The following is an 18,783-nucleotide window of genomic DNA, read 5'->3' as shown; positions in this document are numbered from 1 at the left end:
ATTATTAATTCTCATAAATTATAACTGTTAGATTGACGGAAATCAACGGTGATTAAGTTTGTTGTAAAGATGATAAAAAAAATTTTGTTGTAAGTATATCCTTTCTTTATATATATATATATATATATATATATATATATATATATTTTGGAAAACAAAAAACAAATATTTTTAACACAAGCATGATATGCGATTTTCGGGAATCACTTTTTGGTTGACATAAATATGAATACGAGTTGATAGGAATCCAAAAAAATTTATATCGTGTTTGAGTTATATTAAAAAATTGTCACCCCTAATTGATTTTGATATATATCCTCCTCCATTTGACCCTCATGGCTCATAGGTAATGGCTTAAAAAGGTTAGACGATCTGTAAAAGGCTTATGACCCGACTTAATATTTTTAGTAAAATAGAATAAGTCTTTAAAGTCTATTTTACAAGACCTGACTTAAAAGCCCGCAAGTAAATTTATATTATATTATTTTAATTAAAAAAATTATTTCAAATAAAAAAATTATTTCAATTAATAAAATAATATTATTTTATTTACTTTTTTTCTGTTAGGGTTATTAATTTGGATATGAATAAATTGGGATAGCATATATATATATATATATATATATATATGGGCTATATGGGCAGGATATTCTTACACCAGTGTAAGAGTTAGAAGTCTTACACTCAATCTTGACCATTGATCCACTTGTATCCAATGGCTCACATTACTAAAAAATTTGAGCCCTTAGATATAAGTGAGATCAGTGGACAAGATTGAGAGTGTAACTTACACTGGTGTAAAATGATCCTGACCCATATATATATATATATAGGATGATTATATTTACAAACTAAGTACACTAGGTTACACTATGTACTTCCGATAGTACACAGTGTAATTTATAAAAATTTGTAAATCGATCCTTCCTTATATATATATATATATATATATATATATATATATATATATATGAGCTTATCGTTTCTCAAGCTGTTTGAGATAATTTTTCGGCTATTAAATCATAACTATACAAAGATGGATCAATGATGATAAAGGAAGAAAAAAGAAATCATAATCATTCAAAGGTAAATCAATTAATATAAAGAAATAAATAAACAAAATGACATAATTTTAGGGTGGCCGGATATAAACTTATCTCAAGTTACCGGAGAAATATTTTTTCGTATATATATGTATATATATATATATATATATATGTATGTATGTATATATATAATGCATGTATTCTTCATCGGATCACATATGCGGTTGAATCGATCATACCAATGTTATTAAACTCGGAGAGAACTAGCCAGGTTGAATTGGAAACTGGTGAATCAGTGATACAATCGGTTTGAGTGAATCAACGAATAAGCCTTGTAATAGACCCGATGAGAATCATTTCAACTCGACCGATTTTTGTCAAAAATTGGTGGTCTGGTCGGTTTTCTTTAAATCGGTTGAACCAATGTGTAGGGCCGGCAAAACGGGCTCAGACCACCGGGTCGCCACATCCTGCCCCGTTTGGCTTAGTTTTACGACCAACTCTCAAAAGCGGAGTCGGGCGGGCTAACTCATTTTTTGGCGAATTGATGGTGAGGCGTGGCTGGCTGACTCGTTTTTTGGCGGGTTGATGGTGAGGCGAGGTGGGTTAGTATAAAATATGTTTGGGCCGACGGGCCGAGTTTTTCAGCCCACTCTCAAAAGCGCAATAGGGCGGGCTGACTAATTTTTTTGCGGTTGATGGCAGGGCGGGGTCGCCGCCCACTTTGCCACCTCCACTGGTGGGTCATGCAATTTAAAAAATAAAATAAAAATAAAAACAAAATAGTGAAATGCTACGATTTTACACCATTACCAACATCCCAAATCCCTAAATTACAATGTATGTATTTTTAAGTATTTGAACATTTCAATGAAATTTTGAGCATAAAATAAAAAATTTGAATATATTTATCTGGGTGAATCAGTTCAACCAATGCCTCAATGGTTGAAACCGATATCCTAGCCTAGTTGATGAGCCGAATGTAATAGCGCTGGATCTGACAGCTCGGATCCAATCTTAATAACACTGGTTACTGAAAGTTAAAAAATTAAAAGTATATATTATTCACTTCCGAAACCATTTGTGTATAATTTTTTTTAAACGAAAAATTACAACATGCTGATAAAAACATTCAAATCAGGAAGTGGATACAATAAGCAAATTAAACTGAATTTATTTGTTTAAACAAACAAGCTTATTAGTGGTTGGACCATTCCTTAATCTTTCAGCCACTTAACAAACTTGCTGAAATTCTCAGAAGACATACTTCCTTCTGCTATGTTGTTCATTACGTTCTCCTTTAATTTCAGAGACATTGATCTTATGTTCTCATCACAAAGCAGTTGGTCCACTTTTGTCTTTATCTCCCAACGTGACACCAATCCATTTTCATCTGAGTCAAATCCCAATCCAACTTTCAACTCATCACAAATGCATTTTTTGTTATAAAATTGGTCAGCAAAATAAGGCCAGCACAAGAAGGACACCCCATTAGACAAACCTTCCATGGTTGAATTCCAACCACAATGGCTAACAAAACAGGCTATGGCAGGGTGGCTTAACACCTTTTGTTGTGGAGCCCATGAAACTATCTTGCCTTTACTACCTAAGAATTCATTGGGTAATGCCATCTTGTTGGTGCTATTGGAATCTTGACGCACAACCCAAAGAAAAGGTATATTTGTAATGTCTAGTCCAAGTGCTAGTTCTTTGAATTGGTTTTGGTCCAAGAGAGAAAAACTACCAAAGGCAACATACAAGACAGAATGATGAGGTTGCTGATCAAGCCAATCCATGCAGGACAAATCTTCTTCCCAGAACTGTCCAATAGATCTTCCATTTACACTTTTATTGTCATAACTTCTCAGCAATGGACCAACTGGTAGGAGCTTTGGAACAAAGGATAATGCACCAGGTTCAAGTTCATATGTGGTGTTGCAAAGCCACCACTCTGTTAAATTTGTAGTTCCTACGCAGTGCGTGAAATAATTAATTATTTTCTTAAGATTTACTGAGTCAGCTACTTTCGACCATAAAAGGGTCTCTGTGTCCATAAGAGGCATAGTTGGTGATAGCCGAAATGTCTTTTTAGTGATTGGTATTCCTGCAGTGAGAAACAAAATAAAACAAGTTGTAAAATATTGTCAAAAATAAAATTTAGTGGTTAGCGAAAAATAAAATAATAGAAACTATTTATTCATTCTAAAGTTTACAAGCTTGTTAGCTCAATTTAATTGTCATTCTGCCTAACTAATGCCAACTAAATAATATTTTCTAAACGAAACATAAGCAGTATACACATATTTAAAACTATATGCAAATGCATGATGTGATGTTGGGTAATGGTGATTAAAATTAGTTCTATTAGCATATTAGTTATCAACCCAAATTATAATCTAATATATCAACCAGAATATGAGCAGAGTGACATGTTACTTGTTAGTGAAGTATGATATTATTACTTACCATCAGAATCTATGATCCCATTATCAATAAGTGTGGGGATATTGCATTGACAGGCAAACATAGCTGCTGACGCAGGCCAGAAGAGTGCTCCTTTGATTCCCAACTTGTTCCCAACATTCAAAGCCCATCCCATATTCAAATCAGCAACTATACAGCATATTCTATCCTCACCATTCAAATGAATTTCTTCTATTTTCTTCTGAAGCATAGAAGGCATGGTGCTTAGTATTGAATCACATAACTTGCCATGATCTGTTCTGTCATCTTCAGGTCTTAAACCATCTGGGATTGACACCAACTTTAACAGTGATTCATCAAGGCTATTTTGTTGCTCAACCATGGAACTCACAACTCGCTTATGGTTGATATCTGTGTTCACAAAATAGACTTTGCGACCATGCTCAACCAGCTTTTGTGAGAAGTTCATCATGGGATTGACATGTCCTTGAGCTGGATATGGTAAAACTAGCACACTTGAAATGCTCATGTTGTATTTCTGTTGATTCAGAGACTCTACTCTTTATATTAACCTACTGAATGTAACTCTACTCATGTTGTATTTGGATGGTGGGATATATAATGAACAATGATAGATGAAAAAAGAAAGAGTTTTATAAAAATATTACGTAAGTCACTTTGGAGCAAAGTATAAAGCAATTATTGATGAAAAATCTTAATCAGATCTTAATGTAAATTTTTTAGTGTTAATTTACTGTCACATGATAAAAGATTAAAGCGTGATAATTTCAAGAAATATTTTTTTAATTTTCTATATAATATATAACACTATACTAGTCGTTATAGATTTTGTCCTTTTAGTACATGATTGGAGACATTCGTTCCATGGGGTTGAATATTGATTGGTGACCATGTTTATATAATTGGATGCTCACCAACTACCAACTAACCCTGCGTCTCAGTCATCCCTGATGTGAAATCCATTGGTCTCAAATTGCACGTTGCCATTGCAATCCTGCTTTGTCCATTATATACAAAGTGTACATATGTACATTGGTACAGGGTAATTTATGGATGAAGCAGTTTTATTTTTATTTTTTTAGTTTCTCAACCGATTCATCTTCTGAGCTACATCTCGTACTTAACTAACCCTATTAAAGGGACAACTCTCTCAAATCTTTTTGATTCATTCCTATGGCTCAAACTCGAAACCTCTAGTTAAGGGTTCAGACTCCTTAGTCCTTACAATCTGTGTCAAGGGTATTCAGTTGAAGCAATTTTTGGAAGGACAAAAATGATGAAAGCATGATCTCATGGGGCTTCAACAAGGATATTTGGAATTCTTTCATCTTTGTATGCTTATCATTCCCCGACTGGACAAATTCTTTTGTCAAGTGACTTGACATCTGATTAACTCAAAACACTCTTTATTAATTCTCTCAACCCCCAAACAACGTAGTTTTGGGGTTGCTGGAGATAAAATTATCTAACAGGAGAAACGATAAACCATATATATATATATATATATATATATATATATATGCTTTATTGTGTATTATGTCATTGGATCATCCTGTCACCCAACGTCGTTTTGAATATTTATTTCCTTATTTAATTGATCAGAAATGGATATTATATTTTTCTCTCTTCCTTTATTATTATTGATCCACCTTTGTATGATTATGATTTACTTGACTGGACAAATCCTTATATCAAGTGATTGGACACCATACGGACCCATATATATATATATATATATATATATATATATATATATATATATATATATATATATGAGGTAGGATCCTTTGACATCAATGTCAAATTTCAAATTGATACCTCATCTGAGAGCCGTTAGATCAAAAAAGATCAACGACTCTGATTTATAAGCATGTGACACCATTGATCTTTTTTGATCTAACGGCTTTCAAATGAGGTGTCAAACTTCAAATTTGACACTGGTGTCAAAGGATCCTACCTCATATATATATATATATATATATATATATATGGAAAAATGATTTCTGCAGCTGTTGTACCTACAACAAGCAAGGATCCGCGTCCGGATCCTAGGATACGGCACCGGATCCTGAGTTTTTTTTTTTTTTTTAAAGCCGTGGGGCCCACTTTTGTGTCAGCTGTAGATAACACTATCTACGGCAGCTGCAGAAATGTTAAGCCTTATATATATATATATATATATATATATATATATATATATATATATATATATATATATATATATATATATATATATCTCCAAAATGGCATTTTCTTTTGAACCGCTTTTTTTTTCTCCTTATCATTCAGGAAAGACAAGAAAATTTCAGGGTAGCAAACATTCTCTAGAATTTTGATTAAATTCAAACCCATAGCTGATGATAGAACTAGAATAGATATTTTCTGTTTCCTACTCACACGAGCCCATATTCTTGCTTTTCTATCAATCGCTAATTCTAATCTCCCTCCCCAAACAGATATTATATTGCTGGTATATACCAAAATTTCGTTATGATCTAATTCTGACCAGTAATAGATATCTGGGCTTTGCAATATTTGATTGATTACAATTCTGTATATTCCATGTACTATAAAAGTTCCCCAAGAATTCATTAGAGGAATGTTTCCAATAAAAATAGTTTGTTCTTGGATATCTCTACTGTTTTTCCAAATTAATACGGTGGATATGTATAATTCAGAGGAATATGTAAGTGATTCATATATGGCATCTTTTTCTTTTATCAAGGATGGACGGAAATCAACGGTTGTCATTTATAGTGTAATTAATAATTAATTAATTAATATAACTTCCTAAACTAGAACCGTTGGATGGACAAAAATCAACGACTAGGATGGGGAGTAAGACTTATAAGTCTTACTCTGGAGTCAGATGATCTCTCTCCTATATATGGGGAGGGTTCTTTTGACTCCAGAGTAAGACTTTTAAGTCTTACTCCAAATCTCAGCCGTTGATGGACGGAAATCAACGGTTGTCATTAATAGTATAATTAATAATTAATTAATTAATATAACTTCCTAAATTATAACCGTTGGATGGACGAAAATCAACGGTTAGGATGGAGAGTAAGACTTATAAGTCTTACTCTTGAGTCAAATGATCTCTCTCCATATATATATATATACGGGTTTACATTTCTGCAACTGTTGTACGTGCAGCAATCAAATACTTGCCATATATATACTTGAAAGCATTAAATGCGAAGAATCATAACCATACAAAGTATGAAAGCATTAAATGTGAAAAATCATAACCATATATTTGTCGTTGTTGTACGTAAAGCGGCTGCAAAAATAATTTTACCATAAGATTTTTAATAATAAAAATATTTAAACAAATCCGCATGAAATTAATTTATTAATAGAGTTATAAGAGTGTTTGGGTTGGCAGGTTATGTTTGGGTAGATAGAAATAGGGCTTAACACCTCTCTTGTTATAGGAGTGGTTCGAATTTTCCTGTAGAGAGAATTTTGTGGACCACAAGCTTTTGAAAAAAAAATGTAAACACAAAAATCGAACTGACATAACATGAGAAATATACTTCTCCAGGTAAGAGGAAAAATGTATTTCCCATAGAAATATAGCATGAATAGGTATTTGCATCAAAAAATTTAATATTAACACGATCCGTTTGGTACATAACATGACATGAAACATATGGCATGTCAATTTTACTTTTTGAATGGAAATTAAGGGGGTCTATTGGATTGAGATTTCAACTGATTTTAATGGATTGTTTTTGGACAAAAAAATCTGTTGGTATTCGATTAAGATTTTAATGGATTGAAAAAAAGTCACGTGGTATTCGATTGGGATTTTAAAGGATTATTTTAGAATCCAAATCTGTTGGTATTCAATCAGGATTTTAAACAATTGAATCACAATCTCGTGGTATTCAAAAATCCGACGATTTTAATGGATTTTCTATTGGTGTGGATCTCGTGAGATTTTTTAGTGAAAAATATGAATAGGATGCATCTCTCACATTCTCACTCTAACCCCTAGGATTTCTTGAGATTCTTCTATTGCAGTATTTTCTTCTTCTTTTTGCAGGTTGACTGCTCGAAATTGAGTTCCGCCATGGGAGCTTCGTAAAAAAAAAAAGAGCATATTTTTTAGCGATTTTCATCACAAAACAACCCAAAAACAATAAACCAACGAGATTTTAATATATTCTATCTCAAAAATAACATTTTTGAGCCATTTTTGAGAAATTTTGGAAGTTTAAAAAGTGATTTTTCAAGCTATGGTCGCAGTTTTTCTTGCAACAAAAACGTGTGATTTTTGTATTAAAAACAACATAAAACAGTGAAAAAATAACCTGGGAACCCAAACTAAATTTCATTTTACTTCAATGAAACAATATCAATTTAAAGAAATATTGAAACTTTCATAATATGAACCCTATATTTCGTAACAATACATTCATGAACGAAATTCATTTACTATAGGAAACGATTTCAAACAATTTTTGTGTCAATAGATAACTAAAAGCTTGTTTCTCAAAAACCCCAAAGCAATTTAAGGGTTCAATGTATCGATTGAAAAAAATTGAAATTTTTTCTAAACTTTAATGTAATTAAACCCAAAATTTCAGATTCCAAATTTTCTTAGAATATTTAATGAAAATATGCATATGATATATGGTAAGAAAACTCTCATCATGTAAAACAAAAACCTAAGGTTTTCAAGATCAATTGCAAAAAATTACAAACGAAAATTTATCATGAACATTAAGTTCTATATGCAAATTTAGAATTATTTTTATAATTAAAAAAAATTGTATCTTATAATCATATACGCATAGCTTTGATACCAAATGAAGAAGATAATTTTCAACCCATTAGATATGTGAAAAGCTATTGTTTAGTAATTTTGAATGTTTGTTAAAAATTATATTATGTTTTACTGATTGAGAAAATTATATTAGGTTTTATTTTTTTTATTAATTTCATTGCATTTCTTTGTTATTTTTTTTATGGGAAAGATTATACTTACAACCTATTTTTGTTTACAAACTTTTACAACCATATCTTAACCGTTGATTTCCGTCAATCAATGGTTATTATTTTCGCAAATCAAACTCATTAATTAATATTTAATTTACAATGAATGATAACTGCTGATTGACGAAAATCAACGGTTAAGATATAGTTGTAAAATGTTGTAAACAAAAATAGGTTGTAAGTATAACCTTTCTCTTTTGTATTGACTCTTGCAATTTTGAATGTTTGTTAAAAATTCATATAGTTTTTTAAAATCTTATAAATTCATATTGTCCTTTCAAATCTTATAAATTCTATTAAAATTCTTTAAAATCCAATCTTATGAAATCTTGATTGTAAAAAAAGTCTTTTAAAAAAGTCTTTAAAGTCTCTCCAATTCTAAATAATCTTTTAAAATTTAAAAGATTTTTTAACTCAAAAAAATCTTTTAAAATTCTAATCTCAAAATAATAAATACAAATGGGGTGAATTTGATAAATATATAATTACTTAATATAAATGGATTCACACAAATACGAATACCTCTGATACGAACACGATACGCGTTTTTTGGGTCACTTTTTCGTTTACATGAAGACGAAAACAGGTTGATACAAACATTAAAAATTCATGTCGTATTTAAATTATGTTAAAAAGTGACACCTCTAATTCATTTTGATATCCTCCTCCGTTGTGACCCTTGTGGCTGATGGGTAATAATATAAATGGGTTAGATGACCTATTAAGAATGTGTTAATATATTCAGTAAAGTAGAGTAAGATCTTAAACAAGCTTATTACGAAATACGTCATGGACCTATTTTTACAAAGTCTGGCCTTCAAGTTTACAGGTCAACTTATATCACATTATTTATTTTAATTAAAAATAATTATTATAATTAATGAAATAATATTATATTATTTAATTTTTTCTAATTTTTATAGGTATTGAATATTTCATTGGTTTAAATAAACTAATATGCCCGGACCAAACTAGATTCAAAATATTTTATTAATGTTCCTGGTTTATTTAGACCAAACTTTGTCTCATCAACCCATTAATTTATCAGAAAAATATTTCTGCAGTTACTGCAGATAAGTTATCTGCATTTATTCTCAAAACGACGTCGTTTTGGAATAGAAAGATTAAAAAATTATAATTATAAAGACTATAATAACCCTGAAATAAATTAAAATTATAAAAATACCATGATTTCCGTCCCAAAATGATATCGTATTGGGCTTACTGCAGATAACTTATCTGCAGTAACTGCAGAAAAAACGAACCCATAATTTATACCCAAAATGAGATGTTTTAGTATTGAAAAAAATTTCTACCCTATTTAAACCTTTATGCTTTTAATAATTAGGCCATTCGAGAGAACAATACAATAATTGCATAAAAAAATTGAACAATCAGACAAAATTGCTGATTTTGTACTAAAAAAATGCACTCGTGTTACTCATGGCAATCCTTTAGAATAGTAAATTTACCCATAGAAGTCACCCAAATTCTGCCAAATGAACTCTTACTTCTTCTGATGTTAGAGCCCTTTAAGCATAGACTATGGCTGCCAAAATGGTTTATGACTATTCAAGGGGAATGTGATTGAGCACTTAATTGGATGGTCGCACTGAAATTTATATTTCCTGACTTGTAATTAACTAAAATTAGATTTGTATTTGATTTATATATTTTCAATGACTGCGGTTTTTTATTATTATAATTAATGATTGTAGATATTAGATACCCAGAATGTCGTTAACTTTTATTAGTAATTTATAAATTAATTTAATTAATTTTCGTGCTGGATTCTTATGACTTTATTGAATATAAAATTAAAAGCAAATGCACTAATAAATTTTACTTTCTGAATTACCGTAGTATGAACAATGCTCGTAAATCGTAATAGAGTACTAATAAATAGGGGTGTTCATAAACCGATTTAAACCGCAAAAACCGAACTGAAAAACTGAAAACCGAAATAATCGAAAATCGAAAAACCGAAAACCGAAAAAATCGAAAAAAATTACTGGATTGGATCGGTTTTCGGTTTTGATGTTGAAAACCGATCCAATCCAAACCGATCCAAACTTTTTTTTACCAAATTATACCTATTACCTATCCCAAATAATAGCCGGCCCAAAGTTTTAAACCCACCCGTGCGTTAGCCCATCAGTTTTAAACCCACCCAAAGTTCTAAACCTAATCCATCCAAACTCACTCTTGCCGTCCTCTTAGTCTCTCACTCTTCTCAGTCACTCACGCTCTGGCACCCGTAGCATATCTCTTTCTTCTCAAAAATCAACGTTTGTCTCTTCCGTTAAACAACCAAATAAACATATAACAAAGGTACTATAACACTTGATTTTATTTGCATCAAGGGCATGATAAAGGTATAGCAAAGCAGATTTCTAAATTTCTTCCCGTTATTCGTGTGATGAAGCAATAATATTTTCCTTCATTTTTCGTTGGTTTCAAACAATCGCCTTTTATTTTGTGTGGCTGTGACATAACGTTTTTAAGATCTCTCGCGTTCTCTGCAGTTCTTCTGCTTCTAATCCATGTGAACCAATTCTGATAACCGTTTCACATAATCTTTGATTTTGTGTGGCTGTGACATAATCTTTGATGTACAAGACATGTGAACCAATTCTGATAACTGTTTGAATTTTGAAATGTTTTGAAACATCGTCACTTTTTTAAAAATAATTCTTTTAAGTTTTGTTTTTTTGGCTTTTCAAAAAATCGAAAACAGATCCAATCCAAACCGAAAAAAATTGGATCGGATTGGATCGGATTTGAAAAAAAATTCAAACCGATCGGATGATGTAATGACCAAACCGAAGGAATTGGATCAGATGGTTTTTTGCTTCAAAACCGATCCAATCCAGACCGCGAACACCCCTACTAATAAATTGCTTTCTAAAGTGACAAAATCATGTAAAATTTTTTTCACATTTATATACTTAAAAGTGTCAAATTGCCATTCTACGCCCCAAGTCACTTGAATTATATTTTTTACATTTAATCCTTAAATTATAACAATTATCACAATAAACCATTCAATTTATTTTTCTTAAATTGTCAAGATTGTGAGAGTTATGATATTTACATTACTTTGGGACAAACATGCATGCAGCTGCTATATATGTTCTAATTCTTATATTATATTGTATTTTATTTTCATTTTTATCTAAATAATTATTTAAAAATACAAAAATATATACAATTAATAAAAAAACCAAATAAGGCTTCCAGTGAAATCTAGCTAATTCAGGGTATTTTTTATGTATGATAAAATAACAAGTATAAAATAAAAATAAAAAACAAATTAATATAATTGAGTTAAATTAGAGATAAATGGAGGATTTTCATCTTGTTATGTCATTCTTCCATTAAAAAGTGTAATGTAGAATTAGTGAAAGTTCCTATAAAGATAATTGTTATAATTTAACAATTAAATAAGAATATTATACTTCAATTGACTGATTGGTCAGAGTTTAGCGATCGAGGGGAAATCATAAATTTGTTAATTAGTTTGTCAGCAATCATAAATTATGATTATTATCTCTCAATGAATAATAAATTTTTTTATATGAAATAATTATAATGCATTATTTTTTATTACAATTTTGACAGAAAATATATATGACTGGATTTGTGCATTTCATTGTAGTAACTTTTCTCTTATGCTGGATGTACGGTCATGGTCCACTAATTGTGTTCTTTCTCTTTCAGTGATCAAGTCAATATGTGACGTTCATTTCATAGATTGTATTCAGCCCTTATTTTTGCAGTTTGTTACTTCTAATCTATAATGGAAAATGTGTGATATTGAATTGATAGATAGTGTACAAAGCACCGATATTTCAAAAATCTCGACGTGTCATGTCCGACATTCTTCGACACTTCAACCCGCATTGTAGAAACTCAAAAAAAGATTCAAAGATTGCGTTATGTTGCGTTTTTAGTTCTAACTATTAGGTTCGATAGATTACTATTACCATTCTATGAAATTTAATATAAATATTTGTGATATCTTTTGTTTCTTTGTAAAGTTAATGTGTATTATAAGTTTAGCTTTATTTTTTTGTTAAATTATTGAATATTAAATATAATATACGCAACATAAATTAAAAATATTATTCAATATCAAAATATGTCTTAACGTGTCAAAATTTAATTTTTTTAGAATTAACGTGTCGAAATATCGTGTCGTAACGATATCGGTGCCACGTAAGTTTCCATTCGATTTATGTAGATTTTACCGATATTATTTTACATATTTGCAAATTGTTAAGATATGTGATATTTAATAAAGTCACAAGAAAGTGAAATTAGTTTGTAAAATATTAATGATAAGAATTTGTGAACAGCTCGAAATATTGCTAAACAGCTTTATTCTATTTATTTAATATTTACAATCATTAATTATGAAAACAATAAATTATAACTCCTAATATTAGAAAACATACAGATTATATTTTAATTAAATTTTATAAATTGATTATAAAAAAATATTATAAGGGATTTGCATTTGTCATTTAACATGACACAATAAACTTTCCTACACACACAACATTTTGTGGGGCTCACACTTTTTGAAGAAAAAAGAAAAAAAAAAAGAAATTACGGTACGCAAAACGAATTTCTATAACATTACAGAGTCACTTTCCCTACAACATAACTCTTATAAAACCCATATTATAAATGTCTTTTTTTCGTCAACCAATGGTATGAATGGACTAAGAATAACCTAATTATGCTGTGCATAAGTCCTTTTTTTTTTCTAAATGTAAAATTTGTTTGGATCCACTTTAATCACATTCATTGAGATCAATGGCCCATAAAACAATACAGATGCAGGAGCACCCACCCATATCATTATGTTATTGAGCCTTAATATTGAGTACATGCCTATGCCAATGAAGCTACAAAATAATTGACAAACTTCTATCAAATTGTCTTCTTTATTCAACAGAAAAGGTACATCATGATAATCTACTCACCACATAACATGCACTCACTATATCACTTAGCAAACACAGTAACATATCAACATGCTCATGGTAGAAGACCATGCAAAGCACAATAATTCTAAAACTTTTTCCATTCAACGAATACACAATATGCACAAAGTGGGACTAGAAAGGTTTTGGTATGGACCCTAACTAGTATGTGAGAGTACAAGCCTCTCCTAGGGAACATGATTACTTGGCCTATATATCTACTATCACCCCCTATGGCTATTTTGCAATGATTTTGGAGTTCCTACAAAGAAATCCATAAGATAATTTTCTAAATCATCAGAATTGTATTTGATGTGTTTGTCACTTATATAACTATTATGCCTACCAACAAATGTCCTATAAGCTTGGATTACTTTCAGGGATAGAGAAATCCTCAATTCTTCACGAAGCTGAACATCTGGGACAAACCAAGATGTTTGGATCCTATAAAGATCCTCAAAGGCAAGGTAGAAGCTTTTTAACCTCTCCTTAAGAAGACTTTTTGAGACAGAATTTGTACCTGGAATTTGAATTCCCTCATCCTTGAGCAAGGACAGAATGGAACTCAAACTAGTTCTTTCATAATTGATTGCATGCTGCCTAAACTTCCATTTGCACTTTCTAATCCATTCATCTCCATATATCAACCTAAGTTCACACCCTTTAACCTTTTGAGCCATGTAACATAAATTATTCATTAAGAACAAGTGTTGCAATGATGCTTCTTTGTACAACTTGGACTTGTCTTCAAGGTTGCACTCCAAGATTGAAGCCACTGATCTGAAGTGGAGGGTCATTGAGGAAACTCTACCTAGAGATCCCTGGCTTTTGTTGTCTTCTTCTGTACCAGGGCTCATGTCAGGTGACACCAAAATAGCATCATGTTCTTCTTGATCCTTCAGAAGCAAATTAAGTGTTTGGCTATAATCAGTGAGAGTTGTAACATAGTTCATGACATACCTGGTCAAAGGATGAATCCCACCACCTATAAAAGGGGTTGATGATGCATTTGATGCAATGGCATTTTCAAATTCAAGAAATGTTGCTCTCACACATTCGCCTAATCTCTTTAGAATCTCATGACATTCGAGCCTAACAGAAGAACCGACCTCACCTGAATACAAAGCATCAATGTCTGGCATAAGGCTTGCCAGAACCTCATACATGTCAAGAATTTTAAACAATTTTTCAGGTTGGTGAGGACCAATGGACATGGCTTCACCAAAATTCAGAAGCTGCAATATTGAAGCCTTTGATGCATCAACAAAACAAACTAGACTAACATGTTCCCCTTCCCCAAAAATCTGGTCACTGAGCCACCTCTCACTAGCAAGATACACTGTGACAAAGATTTTCACAGCCCAAATCCACCTTTTGATTTTGGAATTTAAAGTACCCCACTCCATTCTCATGACATTTTCAATACTCACCCTTTCCATTTCAAGAATGAAGAAACACTCATCTAAGGCATCCCTTCTGGCAATGGTATAAGCATGGGAACATTCCTGGTCATAATTACAAGCAAACATTAAGTTTGAGATACACCTGAGATGTGGGATCACATTTGGATGAACTAAATCAAGGATATGCTCCTCTGAGGCTTTGCTAACACTGTCTCTTCTGAATGATTCCTCAACTGAGTCATCACCTAAAGATACCACAGAGCTCTCATCAGCAATATCCTCTTCATTTGATCTGAAAGACACGTATTCAGGCTCAAAAGGTTGCCTATTCTGGATAAGCAAGTTCCTGAACTCTTCTTCAAGCCTTGCCATAGCTGTTTGAAGAACACTATAAGCCCTATTCAAAAACTTGTACTCTTGGTCCTCTTTGCTCAAATGCAAGCTCTCCAACTTCTCTATCAATCCATGAACTTCTTCAGCTGCATTCAGATACCCAGATACTTCATCTGGTCCACAATCCCAAATCATACACTGATGTTCCTCCCATCTCATTATTATCTCCTGAATGGCATCAAGCCTATCTTCAAAAGCACTAATCCCCCCCTCCTCCTTCTCATTGATTTTGGAGATAGAAGACAATTGGGTGCCAAGTTCTGCCAAAATTTTCTTGGCATCACTAGTGAGACTCTTCTTTGACTCTAATGCCCTCACAATGTGTCTTGCTGCAGCAATCAAGTTTTCCTCTCTTTCAAGCTCAGGAATCACAAACTCAGACTCCTCAAAGGCCATACTAGAGAAACACACTCCAAAAAAGAACAATTAAGACTGAACCCAGATCTTACTTGTCTCTATAGAATCTTCCACTTCTCTCTTTCACACTAGAACATCACCAACCAAATTCAAAACCCAGTGTTAATATGGGTAAAAAAAAAAAAAACCTTTTTTAGTGCCTGCATAAACCAAAAGACTATTGTTGTTAAAGATGCAGAACAAAAACTATGAGCAGAAACCATGATTGAAACAAGAAGATGAATAGTATCAGCCTACCTTTGCATCCTTGGTGTCAGTCTTTGAACTTGTTATTGAAGTGCCTAATAATGATCAAAAAGCAGAACATGGATTGAATTTCATGAATGAAGATAAGAATTATAAGATCTAAATATGTCCATAATCAACACTAGCAATAAAAATGGTGTTGACTAATGCACTGTATGTTGACTTTTAACTAGTAAGGACAGAAAAATCAAACCTTGTTATGGAGAACAAGACAAGGGAGAAGAGAAAGTAATTTATTTTCTTGATTCTCGTGTGAAACTTAATAATAAATTTTTTTTTAAATATAAATTATGTTATTGTTCATAGCTGTAATTTCTATGTCCCTGCAAATTGTCAACAACATTGTTGTTGATTTTTGTGACCTTTATGTTTTTTAATTATATCTGCTTTGGAACGCGGTTCAATTGGAACATTTGCCATTTTCCTAGGTTAGAAATTTCAAGTTTGAAAAATCAAACTCGTGCTTTCGACTTCTTCAAATCCCTTTTTTTTAAGCAACATTCGAATCTTTTAATTTTTTGGAGAAAAAACATGAATGAATTTTGTGCAAAATTAAAAAAAAATTAATCATTGGTAACTATGTGAAAAAAAACATGAAAATGATATTATATAAAGATTTAGGCTCTATTTGATTAGTGTTTTTAAAAAGGGATAGGTTATTCTACCTACTCCCTTCTTGCCTACTTTTTGTCTACCCCTTTCATTACCGTTGGATTACAATTTAATCCAACGGTCCATCATTGCGAAATAAAATAACCCCTTTTTTCTTTTCTCTCTCCTCACTTCCTCCCACACCCTTTCTCTCTCCTTCCCTTTATCTTTTCCTATGCGATTCCCGCACATCCTTATAGAACAATAATGATGTAGATGAATCTTTTTTTAAGTACAAAATTGATCATGCCATTCTAGATTTGGCAGCTTTTCTATTTCTGTTTGCTCTAAGAGTAAGATGGGTTCAATTCTGTCATTGCTTAGCCTATATTCTCCAAGGTTGTTCAGTCTTCATCAAATTAGCATCAGTTATTCACTGGATTTGATTTGTTAGCTTTATGTCTGGGGAAATTTTTTAAAGAAAGGAAGTTTACTATTTATGCACAATAATGGTGTCACCGAAAGTAATATGAACATAATATTTTAGGTTTAAACTCAATTTCTTTTTGACTCTAGGAATTGCCGACTTATAGAACAAATTAAAGGAAGGTACATACATGTAATTCAAATAATAAAAGGAAAAAAAGAATAGAAACGCTGCCAAATCTAGAATGGCATGATCAATTTTGTCCTTAAAAAAATTCATCTACATCATTATTGTTCCTATAAGAATGTGTCTGCAGAGTAAGAGAGAAAGGGGAGGAGAGAGAAAGGGTGAGAGAAGAAGTGAGGAGAAAGAAAAAAAAAAGATTATTTTATTTCGTAATTATAGACCGTTGGATTAGATTGTAATCCAACGGTGACGAAAGGGGTAGGCAAAAGGTAGGCAAGAAGGGAGTAGGTAGAATAACTTATCCCTTTTAAAAATAGCTTTTTAGTTTTCAGAACAAAAAAAAAAAAAAAAAAAAAACTCGTTTGGTAAGATCTGTTTTGTAAAAGAGGGAGGATCCACTTACCACCAAAAAAGTTTACAACTCTTACAACCAATTTAATCACCGTTGATTTCCGTCAATCTACGGTTATAAATTAATAACATTTATTGTGTCACAATTATTAATTTTCATTAATTTAAAACCGTTAGATTGACGAAAATCAACGGTGATTAAATTGGTTGTAAGAGTTGTAAATTTTTTTGGTGGTAAGTGGATCCTCCCCCTTTGTAAAAAATGTTTTGAAAACTATAACTGTTTTTTTGTTTTTAGAACCAAATTTAGAGAATATGTCTAAGGTGTTTTTGTTTTGATTTTTAACTTTCAAAAAGAAAAAAAATATAGAAAACAATTGTTTCCATAACTAGTTTACAAAACAGTTTTAAGCAGTGTTTTAAAACCCGGCCGGGTCGACCCGGGACTCGGTGACCCGGTGGGTTCCCCGGTCTGAGCGGGTAGTTAGACCGGTTATGCAGTCAGCCCGGATTGGATCGGTTGACCCGGCCGAAACCCGACGACCCGGTTGACTCGGGTTAGAAATATATAATATTTGCTATCATTGAAAACCAATTTATTTTTTGAAGCTCATAGATAGTTTCCTTATGTGAATTTTTATTAATATAAGTAATATTTTTATTTTTTTAACATGTGAACAGTAAAACCGATTCTACCCGGTTGAACCAGTGACCCAGTACCTCGACCGGTTCGATGACCGGTCCGAGTTTTAAAACACTGGTTTTAAGAACAAAAAAACCAGAACACAATCAAACAGACCGTTATTCTCTCAAGTTTTTTTACAAACTTCAATAACTATAGAATCATTTTTATTGATTAAAACAAGAGATCATTGTTTCTCATGTTACATGAGATAATTTTATCTTAAACATATATATAAAAGTATATGAAATCCATATATCTTTTTTTTCTCTTTTCTCTTCACATGGTCTCATATGGGGCCCACAAATCTTTATGTGTGTGGAGGAGATAAAATCATATCGTACAACATAAAAAATATTAAACTCTTAAAACAATTACGGTGAATTTGAGATATCATTTATGAGAGTTTGTAAAAAAAATTTGTCAGGGAAAATATCAAAAGATGTGTCGTAAACAAAGGTAAAGAATCACATCAACTCAAAATCATAAGTTGTTAGGCGATGACCTTTTTAATTGTTTATATTATTCTTTAACACACCTTGTGACTCACGCAAGAGGCTTGAAGCTTAGATATTGCACATGTCCAATTTTTTAGTTTATC

General features: G+C 31.7%; 2 protein-coding genes across 2 annotated transcripts; both read right to left on the bottom strand.

Annotated features, from left to right (window-relative positions):
• Positions 1-2,263: 2,263 nt before the first annotated feature.
• LOC133309743 (UDP-glycosyltransferase 83A1-like) lies at positions 2,264-3,999 on the bottom strand. Its single transcript, XM_061510544.1, has 2 exons — positions 3,513-3,999; positions 2,264-3,150 (listed from the first exon to the last, which is right to left on the bottom strand). The coding sequence occupies exons 1-2, from the start codon at positions 3,997-3,999 to the stop codon at positions 2,264-2,266; spliced, it is 1,374 nt and encodes a 457-aa protein (XP_061366528.1).
• Positions 4,000-13,472: 9,473 nt separating this feature from the next.
• On the bottom strand, positions 13,473-16,016 carry LOC133309732 (exocyst complex component EXO70E2-like). Its single transcript, XM_061510532.1, has 2 exons — positions 15,937-16,016; positions 13,473-15,839 (listed from the first exon to the last, which is right to left on the bottom strand). Exon 2 carries the CDS (start codon positions 15,676-15,678, stop codon positions 13,711-13,713), a length of 1,968 nt encoding a protein of 655 aa, XP_061366516.1. The 5' UTR covers positions 15,679-15,839; positions 15,937-16,016; the 3' UTR covers positions 13,473-13,710.
• Positions 16,017-18,783: the final 2,767 nt, after the last annotated feature.

The sequence above is a fragment of the Gastrolobium bilobum genome, unplaced genomic scaffold, assembly GCF_033153095.1.
Source record: "Gastrolobium bilobum isolate Gb01-03AN ecotype WA unplaced genomic scaffold, APGP_CSIRO_Gbil_v1 utg4635, whole genome shotgun sequence".
In the NCBI taxonomy this organism is placed as follows: Eukaryota; Viridiplantae; Streptophyta; class Magnoliopsida; order Fabales; family Fabaceae; genus Gastrolobium; species Gastrolobium bilobum.
The sequence above is the reverse complement of the archived record's forward strand: the minus strand, read 5'-3'. Positions and strand labels throughout refer to the sequence as shown.

Bases quoted from the DNA above. Each gene is read 5' to 3' on its own strand.
- LOC133309743 (XM_061510544.1), bottom strand. From the start codon at position 3,999: ATGAGCATTTCAAGTGTGCTAGTTTTACCATATCCAGCTCAAGGACAT. The intron at 3,151-3,512 runs GTAAGTAATAAT...TTCTCACTGCAG, and splicing joins TGGGATCATAGATTCTGATG to GAATACCAATCACTAAAAAG.
- LOC133309732 (XM_061510532.1), bottom strand. From the start codon at position 15,678: ATGGCCTTTGAGGAGTCTGAGTTTGTGATTCCTGAGCTTGAAAGAGAG.